Here is a 12,263-nt window from a genome sequence, read left to right on the forward strand (position 1 = left end):
CCCTACACCAGTAGGCGGTAGATGATGCAGGCTACCTCACTTAAGAGCCCCGTGTGTTCACGAAAACTAGGGGGTGCTCCAAGGCCTGTCTCAGAGTACTAAAACTTAAAAAAAAAAATCCTCCACCCACTGCAGCTCTGCCTAAGAAATCCCCACAGGCCACCTTCTCCATCAGGACCTCTACACGGTACAGCAGGTTTGAGTCCAAACACTTGGTCGTGCACAGATTATTTTTTCCTGTTAAGAGCCCCGTGTGTTCACGAAAACTAGGGGGTGCTCCAAGGCCTGTCTCAGAGTACTAAAACTTAAAAAAAAAAATCCTCCACCCACTGCAGCTCTGCCTAAGAAATCCCCACAGGCCACCTTCTCCATCAGGACCTCTACACGGTACAGCAGGTTTGAGTCCAAACACTTGGTCGTGCACAGATTATTTTTTCCTGCTTTTTAAGAAACAGAGTATTGCCTTCTATGAATGTGAAAGGGACAGAAACGGGCTTCAGAAGGTTATCTGTCAGGAAGCTGCTAGAAGACAGCTTCTAAATTATACGACAGACCCTTGAGCCTACAGATTCTCACTCAGGCCCAGAGCTGGCCTGCAGCCCTAGCAAAGATCCTTCTGTAGGCCCCAGGGTTTGGAGAAAAAAATGATGCTCTTCCCTCTGATAAAGCACTGGGGCATGTACACATTCTCAGTTGTATCCTGGGCCTTGTTCTATGTCTTCTGTGTTTTTAAATATGAAGGCATCAACTGTGAACTTCCATTTCCACCAGCCTTTGAAGCAGACTGTTAACCTGGCCTCACTCTAGGTTGCCCTCAGCCACCCCAGCTCCAGGCCCCACCAGCTTGACCCCATGGAGCCAGAGTGCCATCTTCCCCCCACTCACCCTTTTACCTAAATCTCAGATGAAAACACCCCAGCCAAGAAGACGGACATTCCCTGGCGGCTGAAGCAGATGCTGGACATCCTGGTGTACGAGGAGCGGCAGCAGGCAGCGGGCGAGGCCGGGCCCTGCCTCGAGTACCTGCTGCAGCACAAGATCCTAGAAACCCTGTGCACCCTGGGCAAAGCCGAGGTAGGCGGGGCCTCGGGGCCTCTGGAACCTTCTGTGCAAGCCAGGCCCCTGAGTTCCAGGCTCTTCCACCTGTGTGCTCCTCCTAGTCCTGACACTGGGGCAAGGAGTGTTGGAGGCAATGGAGGGGCAGGGGCACTGGGGCCAGCTGACCTAGCACTCCCCCGATGTCCCCTTGCTTATCTGTTTTAATGTCTCATTCTCGCTGTCGTTGAGGTTGAGGAAAGGCTCCCTTTCGTTCAGTCGGCAGAGATGTGCTGAGGACCAGCCAAGTGCCAGGTTGTGTCCCAGCTGCTGGGGACACAGCAGTGATTAAGACAAAGGAGGCTGCATGTAGGGTTTTCAGTAATGACAAGGTTATGGAGAAAGAGAAAGCAGGACAGGGAGCCGGCAGCGCAGACAAGGCCAGTTTCAGCAGCGGGGAGGAGGCTCACAGCGAAGGTGCCCTCTGAGCAGCGAGGAGGGGAGGAATTGCGTGGGGGTGGGGGGCAGTGCTCCAGGCGGGGCCACAGCTTCCTCTCCTGACAGGCATTCTGTTCCCTGACCCGCAGTACCCGCCAGGCATGCGGCAGCAGGTGTTCCAGTTCTTCAGCAAGGTGCTGGCCCAGGTGCAGCACCCCCTCCTGCATTACCTCAATGTCCACAGGCCTGTGCAGGTGAGGGGCCTAAGAGGTGTCTGGGGGTAAAACCTCCTCTCTTCTCTGCCACTCTTGCCTCTCCGTTTCTGTCCTGCTCCCCTTCCAGAAACTTCTCCGGCTTGGTGGGACAGTTCCCGGATCCCTCACAGAAAAGGAGGAGGTGCAGTTCACCACCGTCCTCTGCTCCAAGATCCAGCAGGATCCGGCCCTGCTCACCTACATCCTGGAAGTGAGTGCCTCCTTGGGGAACAGGACGGGAGGGCCCAGACCCAGGGCAAGCCCCTTGGAGGAAGCAGAGGTAGCGTGGGTCACTAGGGAGGCACTCGGGCGACTTCCCCTCCAGCCCCGTGCCGAGGCCCTGACAGCCAGCACATCCTGCACATCCCAAGGGGGCAGCATGGGGAATGGACTCCACCACCACCTGGCCCCATCCAGCCTCCGTTGTAGGGTAAAAAGACTGTCACTAGGAAGAAGGCATCCAGAGAACCCACCACCCTGCCTCAAGAGCCAGCGAGCCCCCACAACAGGGCCCCCGACAGGGGTTCCTGTGGGGCCTGGGGCTTGACAGCCCCGCTGCCTGCTGAGACTGAGGAGCCTGATGGAGGAATTGGGGAGAGCAACCTGATCACCTCCCTGACTGGCTTGTGCAAGAGCAAGGTGATCGCCGCCGAGAAGGCCTGTGCTGGGGTTGGGGGCCGGGTTGCTCAGAGAAGACCTGGGGGCTCAGGTGCATGCCCCTGAAGTTGTACCCCTGTCCCCTAGAAAGGTCGGGTGGCCTTGAAGGCCCAGGAGAACCTGCTGCTCCTGGTGAGCGTGGCTTCCCAGGCAGCCGCCACCTACCTGGTGCAGAGCAGCCCCTGTTGCCCTGTGATCGTTGAGCACCTTTGCCAGCTGTACCAGTCCATGCCCACCCTCCTGGACCCTGCAGACGTTGCTGCTTTGGAAGGTATCAGCTGGAGGTAGGTGCTTGGCCAGGGAAGGCGAGGCTGCATCTTCAGGGGCTGGAAGCCCTGCGTGTCCTCTGGTAGCCAGCTCTTCTTGTTTTCCAGGAGGGATGGGGACCCCTGCTGGCCACCCTTTTCCAGAGGTTACAGCCTGTCCCAAGGGCCTTCTCACCCTCCAGGGAAGCCTCACTTTTGCTTCTGCCCACAGAGCCCCCAGTAAAACTGACCACCTCGCCCCACCCCCCGCCCATGTCCCTGCCCTGCCCCAGAGATTCCGGGGCCTAGGAGGAAGGGCTCAGCTCCTGGAACAGAGCAGAGCAGAGCAGGGGCAGGCCTCACAGCGCCTCCCTCAACCCCCCGCAGGTTACCCAGTGCCCCGTCTGATGAGGCTTCCTTCCCTGGCAAAGAGGCCTTGGCTGCCTTTCTGGGGTGGTTCGATTACTGCGACCAGCTCATCATGGAGGCACACACGGTAAGGAGAGCGTTCCCTGCTTCGCACTGCTCCCTTCACTGTCTCCACCTCAAGGACTGAGTGGGTCTCCCAGGAGCCAGGCAGAGCCCTGGGTTAGCCGGGACCCTGTCCCTGTTGTCTTGGACGCTGTGCAAAGATAGTTATTTCTCAGCGGAAAACTGTCGCCGAAGGTAAGTGTGTTTAAGACACGCTTTTTGGCGCCCAGGTGTTTGCGGATGCCTTGGCAAAGGCTGTGGCTGAGAAGTTATTTGTGGAGATTCTGCAGCCCCAGCTCCTGCACGTGTAAGTCTGCGTCCAGTCCCCTCAGATGTGGCCATGGTCTGGATCAAGCCACCCACCCCACCTGCCCCATCCTGTCCTTATGGCCAGGGAACTCCTTGAGTAAGTGAGTCTGTGGGCTCCATCAGTTCATGTTGGCCAGGCCTTGTCCCCCAATACACATGGCTCAGAGCTGTTGTGAGCTGGCAAAGGCCTCTGCCCTGGACCCCAGGACCTCAGGATGGATGGGAGTGAGCAGGGAGACACTAGCCAGAGAAGGTAACCAGAAAGGGGTTCTGCCACCCCCACACTCGTCCAGTCTCTGTTTGTCTGGCCTCCCCGCCCCCACCTGGCTCAGTGCTCTCTCCTCATAGGTCCGAGCAGAGCATCCTCACCACCACCGCCTTGCTCACGGCCCTGCTGCGCCAGCTCCGCTCCCCTGCGCTGCTTCGAGAGGCTGTGGCTTTCCTCCTGGGCACGGAGCAGCGGCCTGCAGTCCCTGGGGACAGCCCCTGCACTCTGCGCACTCACCTTGTCAGGCACTGTGACCACCTCTCTGATGAGGTGAGGAGGGAGGGCCCTCAGCAGCACTCGCTGCCATCCCACCCCTGCCAAAGAGATTTCCATTTTCACTAGCTTTCCAGGTGGTTCTGCCTTTGAAACATTGGAACATTCCCCTCAACCCTAAAACAGTGATGCAGCAACCGGTGACTAGACTGCTTTGTCACACAGTCATTTTCCGTGATCACATACTTGTGATGGCACTCTGTATTTTGCTTTTATATTCATTGGGCTTGTTTCAGGCTTACAGCCACTCTGTGAAGTAGCTGAGGCCGATATTCCATTTATCGGACATGGAAACTGAGGCAAAGAGAAGCCAACTGTCATGCCCGATATTGCTCACCGAATTAGTAATGGAACTGGGACCAGCCAGATTTCCGATTCCCGTGCCAACACCCATTCACACCTCCCAAAACCTGCCAAGGAGGGGACCCTTTCTAGGGGCACATCCCCGTCTGGGTGAACAACTCCTAGGCATAGCCAGAAGCTGGGGCAGGAAGGGACATCCCGCTGGCCCCTTCTTGCCCCAGATCAGCATTGCCACGCTGCGGCTGTTTGAAGAGCTGCTTCAGAAGCCCCATGAGCAAATCATCCGCAGTCTGATCCTGTGCCACCTCGAGGGCCGCCTGTATGTGGTCCGGGGCTCACCGGAGCCTGAGAGCTATGAGGACACCCTGTAAGTGAAACCCAGGCCCCACCCCAGCCCTCAGCACCCCCACTCTCACCCTTTCGTTGGTTCATTGGTGTCACGCATGTGTGCCCTGGCCACAGAGACCTGGAGGAGGACCCCTACTTCACAGATGGCCTCCTCAATGCTGGCTTTCAGCCCTCTGCCAAGCACCCCCCAGCCCCTGCCACCAACTCAGATGGCAAAACGGCAGTGACTGAAATTGTCAACAGGTAGGGGGCAGGTCAGCAAGTCTGAGCCACTTGAGTCTTTCTGCCTTTAGCCGTAGCCCTGATGAGGTGCAGGGCAGGAGGTGTTTCCTCTGGGCGGGGGTGGAACAGGGCAGGCAGGGCACCAGGGGAGGCCCGCGACACCGAGGTTTCTGCCTCTCAGCTTCCTCTGCCTCGTGCCTGAGGAAGCCAAGACCTCAGCCTTCCTGGAAGACACTGGATATGACACGTATGTCCACGATGCTTACGGACTGGTGAGTGTTGAGGCCTCTGCCAACACCCACTGCTCTCCCCTTAAAGCTGTGAGATTGATAACTCTACCTGTTGCCTCCTTGAGCTCTGCCCAAGATGCTCCTAGCTCTAGCCAAGAGCCCTGAGCCCACCTCCCGTGCGGTCCCCTCTGTGTGCTGACCACAGGCCTCCCCCTAACTCTCTCTCCTGTTTCAGTTCCAGGAGTGCAGCTCCCGAGTTGCCCCCTGGGGCTGGCCCCTGGCACTCACACCCCTGGACCCCCATGAGCCCGAGCGGCCTTTCTTTGAGGGTCACTTCCTCCGAATGCTGTTTGACCGCATGTCCCGCATCTTGGAACAGGTAGCCAATAGGACTGGGCCCAGCCAGAGGGTGCGGGCTCACAGGAGCACCCCAGGTGGGTACCTTTGGAGTCCTTCAGGAGAGCAGGGCTTGACCACAGGGGTTGAGTCGTATTCGGTTCTTCAGCTCCACACCACCCCCACCCCCCAACTTTCGCCAGGCGAGAAGCCCGGTCTCGCCTCTGCTCCACACGCCCTAACATGTTATGGCCCTCAGCCCCAGGGGATCCATGACACACACACACATCACGTGAGTCTCTCACCCCCGCACACGTTCACACTGGCCAGGCGCCTTTCCGGGGGTGTGCAAAAATGCTCACCGCCCGCTGCAACCCTCAGCTTGTCCACCGTGTTCCCTGCAGCCATACAGCCTGAACCTGCAAGTGACCTCAGTCCTGTCTCGGCTCGCCCTCTTCCCCCACCCCCTTATCCACGAGTACCTCCTGGACCCCTACATCAACCTGGCCCCTGGCTGCAGGAGCCTATTCTCTGTGCTCGTCCGGGTAAGGATGCCTGGCCGAGGGTATGTGCCAGTGGTGGGGCAGGGAGGGAGGGGAACAGGACAGGGTGGTCGGGGGCTGCAGGAGTGGGGACCCTTGCCAGCACCAGGGGAAGCACAGATACCACACTGAGCTACAGCGGATACAGATACAGCAGAGCCAGCCCACTGGAGTGTCCCTGGTCCCCATCTCAGTCTTCTCTTGTTCTTCCTCTAGGTAATTGGGGACTTGATGCAGAGAATTCAGAGGGTACCCCAGTTCCCAGGAAAACTGCTCCTGGTGCGCAAGCAGCTGATGGGTCAGGTCCCTGGGGAGCAGTAAGTAACCGAGGGGAGCGGGTGCCTGGCGAAGAGCCCTGGCTGGGAGGGCGGAATGCTTCAGGGCAGGGAGATGCCAGGCCAGGGCGCAGAGGACCCCTTGCTGAGCTCTGTCCTCACTCAGAGGGGGTCTGCTACTGGGTTATGCCTCGGTGACACTGGGACGTCACACTGGGGGCACACCTCATGCCTCCTAGCCATGACCCTGTGCTCTCTCCCTTAGGTTGGACCACCAGACCCTCCTCCAGGGTGTGGTAGTCCTGGAGGAATTCTGCAAGGAGCTGGCTGCCATTGCTTTCGTCAAGTTCCCGCCCCATGGTCCTCACCTGTGCCTCTCTCCACCTCCGGAAGGGCATGTCTGAGCCAGGAGCATGACGGGAGGGGAGGCTCCTGTCCTCCCCTCTGCCCAGGAGCTGCCTTTCGCCTGGCACAGCCGCCACCACTCTTCTCCCAGGTGGGGGCTTGGCTCCATCTCCTCTGTATCCAGGGACCTCTGCCTCTGGAGGCCTGGGCTTTGGCTCCCAGGATACCTCAGACACCCTTCCTTGTTAGCTACACCAGGCTGGGCTTCAGGAAGTGGGTCTCCAAGGTACCAAAAGCCAAGAAGCAAAAGAGGGGACCTCCCGGGCAGCATGGTATCCTTGAGGCCTTCCCAGGGAAGCTCAGTGATGGCCAAGTGAGCACCTGAACCAAGACTCTCCTGTGTTCTGTGTCTGTCACCTGCTCTACGGGCCATTTGTGGCGTGGGCCAAGACTTGTGACTCAGTTCAAGGGCACAACGCGGAGTGAGCCGATGGCTCCGAGGCTGGTCAGAACCGTAGGTCAGAAAGATGTAGACATGGGAGCCCTGTCACTGTCACCCTAGGTACCATAGATGCCGCTGAAACTTGACCTTTCTTCTTCCTGCTTCCTTGACTTAACCTTTGGCGAAGGGGCAGCAGATGGCAGGGTAGCCCTCTCTGCCTGCCTGGTCTTCCCGGACACTGTTGCAAAATCCCCAACCGTCTCATGGCAAATGGCCAAAGCATGCTCCGCGCCCAGGCGGGGGCAGCTGCTAATGAGAACCTTGATGCAACTGCACCGGGGCGGGAGAGGGCCTGGAGAGCTGGGGCTGGGCGCCAGGCTCCAGCTCCAGCTGGTTTCTCTCTCTGGCGCCTTCTGAACCCGTCTCAGCAGGTCCACGACACCTGGGCAGAGGGACTCAGAGACGGGGGAAGGCCAGGCCCAGTGTTCTCAATGGACGGCTCTTCCAGGGGAGCAAGGGAGCTCAGGGTACAGATGAGGCCAGGATGCCCACCTGACTGCAGGCGCCCAAGGCCTGGCAGAGCGGGACTGGGGCACAGACAGCAATCCTGATGCTCTTCTCCCCGCATGCCCTCGGAGGCTGGGACTGCTACCCCACCCGGCCTGAATCTGTCTCGACCTGCAGGAACACACAGGCGGCGCCAGGCATTACCTCAGCAGGACTGCAGTTGCTGGCTTTGCTCCTGGGCAGGGAGGAGCAGGCCAGAGCCCCTTTCGCTTCCTTTTCCTGCCCATGCCGCTTCTAGGAGCCAGCTGCAGGTTGCCAAGAGGTGACATGAAAGAGGAGCAAACTCAGTGACCTCTACCTCTCCCGCATTCCTCCAAGCTGGGGAGGACTTGAACCGCTGCTCTGAAAGACCGCGTATGTGCGTGCATGCGCGTGTGCGCATGTGCGTGTGGTGTGGGACGGGAGCAGAGCTCAGTGGGCAAACTGGGTCTGGACTCTTCAATTCAGAAAATGTTCAAGCATCCAGGAATCACAGACACTCCCCGCTTCGATGCACTTTGGCATTCTCACGGTGTCCCCCAGACACCATGGCAATAAATGGTGTGGTTTGCGTGGACACTGCTGCCCTGTCCTTCTCCATCCTTCGTGTCCTTCTGCCCAGGGCTCCACTGCTAATTCGGGCCCATCTTCCTCCCCAGGGAAGACAAATTAAGTTCCTTTTTCAGCACTGGGGTGGAGGGGGTGGGGTGGTGGTAAACAGAGACAGGCTCTGGCAGAGCAAATCTGATGTTCCTCAGCGCTTGCCAGGAACAGCCTCTCCTGGCAACACTGTTTCTGCTCAGCTTGCCCACGACTGAGGGCTGAGTAGCCTCAGAGACACCATGAGGGTGTAGGCCGTCTGGAGCATCTGTATGCAACTTTCATTTTCAGGTGCTTAGGTCGTGCGTTGTACAACTACTTTAGTGAACAGTGGGCCTGATAGTTTAAAACTCTCACTCTAAATGTATGTGGAGATCCTCTGAGGGGGTCACCAAGAGTGTGCTGGGGCAGAGCGAGCTGAAGACTCAAGAGGGGTGGTCAATGGTTCTCACCTCAGCGCATGTTAGAATCACTTAGTTGGCTTTTTAAAATACCAACTCCCTGGCCCCATTCTTCACGAGTTAAGTTAGTATCTCTAGGGGTGACTCAGAGTTGTTTTTAAAGCTCTCCAGGTGATTCGAATGGGCACCCAGGGTTGAAAACCACTGTAAGCTAAATAATGGGAGCAAAGATCATTGACCATTGGTGTGGATATGGCCCGGTGGGTCCCTAAGACAGAAGTGAACCAGAGTGAAAGGGTTTGGTTTCATTACTGGGAAGATATTTGTCCTCAGAGGGGACAGGATTCCTACCATAGCTACAGAGTCCAGAAAGACAAGATGGTGGCCACGAAAGGCAAAGGTAGGGTAGGAAGTGGCTTGAGGTTACCTTGGTCCTTCATCGCTCAAAAGGGAAGCCCAATCAAGTGTTTTCCGGCTCCAAATCAGAAATCTGGACTTCAGATGCAGTGAGGAGAACACACCATATTTTCTTTGTTCATTTCCTTTGGTTTTCTCTTAAATTTCAATAAAGTTCTTTCTTTAAACAATTTCTACCATGATTCAGCCGGGCTGAGGGAAGATGAAGACAGGGTTTCCATCTGGTTTGGGTTGTGACGCGGGAGGGGTCATTCGCAGAGTTCAAGAAGGAAACCGAGGCAGGGGCAGCTCTTACAGCTCCTCCCCCACCAGGGGCTCCCCTGGCATTCTCAAGGCTCAAACCTTGAAGGGAGTGTGCTCACTTCCTACCTGGCAAGCAAAATGAAGAGGGCCCCAGAGGGCTGGAGATAGGCTGTGGCGGACAGTGGGAAGCCTGCCTGACCCCGTCGCCCCATACCCTGCTGGCTGGCCCTTGCAGCATCGGCTTGCTGTCTGGGAAGGCCTGGGTGACTGTTGGTGGGACAAGGGAGGAGCTTCTCTTTTGAGGGCAGTCCCCTCTTCCTGCTCACTTCCCACAGAGACATTTAGGCAGGGAGGCAAAGTAAGCAACACTGGTTTACGCAGCAAAGTCCATTCCCTTGCAGCGACCTCCCCAGCACCCGCTTCATGTTTGAAGTGCCTGAGAATCCAGATTTAGGGCTTTACCAAGGTGGGGCGGGGGGCATGGAAAATGATGAGAAGATGCTGTCTTTTCAAGGTGGGGGGGCATGGAAAATGATGAGAAGATGCTGTCTTTGGTCCAGAAAGCTCTAATATCCCCTTAGGAAGCACTGCCTTGAGCTCTGGACTCCTTGCTCGGTTAAAGGCACTGTCCCTTTTGGTGCAATGTAGGGACCTGCTCCACGGTGAAGAGATGAAGTCCTCATGAGCAGGAGAACTGCCCTGCTGCTAGTGCAACAGGATCCCTGATCGCTAACCTGCCTCCCTCAGAGGGTGGCAAAGCCACCATGGTGGAGGGAGCACAGATTCCCAACTCCTTGCACCGATGGCACCTTCCTATCTGTTGACCGGGACAACAGATGACTCCTGAAGCCTCTGTAAGAGCTGGCTTTGTAGGTCTTCCTCCATCACCTTCCACCAAAAGAAGCTCTCACCCCGAACCTTTGGGGGCTCATTTTGGATACCTGGGTTTCGAAAAGCCACTGTCACCAGCACATTCAGGCAGATGCCATCGGTATGGTCTTTGCCCAGGTGCTGTAGTCCAAGCACCCCCTTGGTCTCCACTGCCAAGTGGTGCAAGGTCAGACATTCCTGTAGCAGCCGCAGGACAGCCATCTTGATGCCACCCCTCTGCTCCATGGGGTTAAAGCCACAGGCAGTGATGGGCAAGTGAGGCATCCCCACCGTGCCCACCAACACCCACACTGTTTGGACACTGGTAAAGGTGGCCACGAGCCGCTGGCAGACCAGACGGCAGGGAAGCTCTTGGGGCAAAACAAGAGGATGCCTGGCCTGCTTGCAGTACTGGGCAGCCAGCTCCATCAAGTGCAGAATGTCATGGGCCCTCAGAGGAGTGGGCAAGGAGGTTCGTGGGTACCAGCCAGCCTGCAGGGATTCCGCATCTGCCTCCTTGGAAGTCTTGAGAACTCCACCTGGGGGAGGTGTGGGGAACGGGGTGGGGAAAAGGGTCTGTGTTGAGAGAAGTGCTGGGCCTGGCAGAGTCAAAAGCTACCCAACCATTCTAGCCCTGACCCTCAGGCTGGAATCTGCAGATGCCAGACTTGGACCAGCCAGAATAGGAGCTCATCTCACTGGAAGTCATGCTGGGGGAAAGGTGTCAATTGCCCCCTGCCAATGCTGCCACCAGGTGGGCCATACCTGTGGGGCGAGCGAGGAACACGAAACGGATCCAGGAGGGGCCCCGCTCCTCCACAGACAGCAAAGTCAGAGGCTCACAATGCAGCCCAGCCTCCTCCTTCACCTCCCGCTGCAGTGCCTCCACAATGGTCTCTCCGGGCTCCATTCTCCCCGCGGGTAGGTACCATGACCCATGGCACTCTCTCTTGGCCTCCTGGATTAGCAGCACCTCATCCTGAAGAGAGAAAGGATCCTCACCCCCACACAGCCAGGCAGGAGGCTCCAAAGGAGCAGCACAGCCAGCAACTTTCCCTTGCCCTGGGGCCAGAAATCTCAAACACAGTTGCCTAGTACCCGCTTCCTGGTGGACACTTGAGCTCAGGTGCTGTAGAGCTCTTAACCCAGACTGTTGAGCTCTCCCAGGGACTGACCCTTGTGTGGATGCCAGATACCCCTCTCTGCAATTCATGCTTTTGCATTCAGACTTCCATCTCAGAAAGAGACTAAGATTCCTGGGAGCTGCCTCAGGGCCTGGGGATCAGGCCCCACAGTGGGGGTTGCCAAGTTGTCTGCACTGTCTATCACTGTATCTCTCGCTTCCCCTCCTGGTTTACAAACTGCTTGTGGCCTTTTCTCTCACTGGAGTCTCGGTTTTGAAACATGCCCCCACCCTATACAACTCCTATCTTTGGCCCTGGCCCCTTCTAGTTGTTGTTACAACAACTTGTACAGGGACCAGCGCCAAAAAGAGCATCACACAGGGGTGAGAAGATCCGGGTGTTAAGTGCAGGCTGCATCATTACTGTCCAAGGGACTCTGGGGAGATCTCTGCAGCACTGGACAGATCTTTAAGAGGGCACACTCCACAACATTGGGCACTATGCTAGATTCTGGAGAAAGGAAGGAGAATTAAGACAGTCCCCCCACTTTAAGGAACTGAGGCCCAGTATGATAAGATAAACAGGCTCCTGGCCTCAGTTTCCTCCTCTGTACATCGGACAGTCGTAGGGTTGGGCCGCACGAGGCTCATATGTCAGTGTAAGTGCAAGTGCTTTGCAAAACTAGGAAGCGCCACCCACAAAGAAGCGATGGCTGCTGCCGGTAGGTCCTCTGTCCCCACGGGACTGGCTGCGCGCTCCGTGACCCGGGCAAGGGGCCGGCGGGTGGACGCTCACCTGCTCGTTGAGGCACACGGCCAGCACCACGTAGCAGACGTTCCTCCGCAGCCGCACCGGCGCCGGCGGCTCCCCGGTCGGCTCCGAGTCACAGCTCTGCACGCATAGCCCCCGGCCTTCCAGCACCGCCGCCAGCTCCCCCGCCAGGCCTTCCCAGGCCATCGGGTTCCTTGGGAGGCTGCAGCCGTGTCCCGCAAACCCGCCTAGCCGGGCGGGGTGCGACCCGCGCGGCCCGCGGTGCTTCGTCCCCTCCCCCGCGTACTCGCGCTGGGCA

At 57.7% G+C, this 12,263-nt stretch overlaps 2 protein-coding genes across 4 annotated transcripts in view; one reads left to right on the top strand and one right to left on the bottom strand.

Moving 5' to 3' along the window:
• Positions 1–9,127, top strand: part of FAM160B2 (family with sequence similarity 160 member B2) — a 14,850-nt gene extending 5,723 nt beyond the window's left edge. For 2 of the 3 annotated variants that reach the window (XM_025044197.1, XM_006904369.3), the window contains 15 exons: positions 905–1,074; positions 1,623–1,727; positions 1,816–1,938; positions 2,157–2,366; positions 2,472–2,668; positions 3,017–3,125; positions 3,331–3,407; positions 3,758–3,947; positions 4,475–4,620; positions 4,716–4,844; positions 5,005–5,095; positions 5,289–5,432; positions 5,794–5,934; positions 6,148–6,248; positions 6,472–9,127. In XM_025044197.1, coding sequence (XP_024899965.1) covers positions 955–1,074; positions 1,623–1,727; positions 1,816–1,938; positions 2,157–2,366; positions 2,472–2,668; positions 3,017–3,125; positions 3,331–3,407; positions 3,758–3,947; positions 4,475–4,620; positions 4,716–4,844; positions 5,005–5,095; positions 5,289–5,432; positions 5,794–5,934; positions 6,148–6,248; positions 6,472–6,610 — 2,022 coding nt within the window. In that variant the 5' untranslated portion in view covers positions 905–954 and the 3' untranslated portion in view covers positions 6,611–9,127. The remainder of the gene's footprint in view (positions 1–904; positions 1,075–1,622; positions 1,728–1,815; positions 1,939–2,156; positions 2,367–2,471; positions 2,669–3,016; positions 3,126–3,330; positions 3,408–3,757; positions 3,948–4,474; positions 4,621–4,715; positions 4,845–5,004; positions 5,096–5,288; positions 5,433–5,793; positions 5,935–6,147; positions 6,249–6,471) is intronic. The other variant, XR_003045210.1, reaches the window with a different exon arrangement.
• Positions 9,128–9,711: 584 nt separating this feature from the next.
• NUDT18 (nudix hydrolase 18) lies at positions 9,712–12,263 on the bottom strand. Its single transcript, XM_006904370.3, has 3 exons — positions 11,990–12,263; positions 10,836–11,049; positions 9,712–10,609 (listed from the first exon to the last, which is right to left on the bottom strand). Exons 1-3 carry the CDS (start codon positions 12,149–12,151, stop codon positions 10,014–10,016), a joined length of 972 nt encoding a protein of 323 aa, XP_006904432.1. The 5' UTR covers positions 12,152–12,263; the 3' UTR covers positions 9,712–10,013.

Source organism: Pteropus alecto, unplaced genomic scaffold (assembly GCF_000325575.1).
Source record: "Pteropus alecto unplaced genomic scaffold, ASM32557v1 scaffold160, whole genome shotgun sequence".
NCBI classification, from domain to species: domain Eukaryota; kingdom Metazoa; phylum Chordata; class Mammalia; order Chiroptera; family Pteropodidae; genus Pteropus; species Pteropus alecto.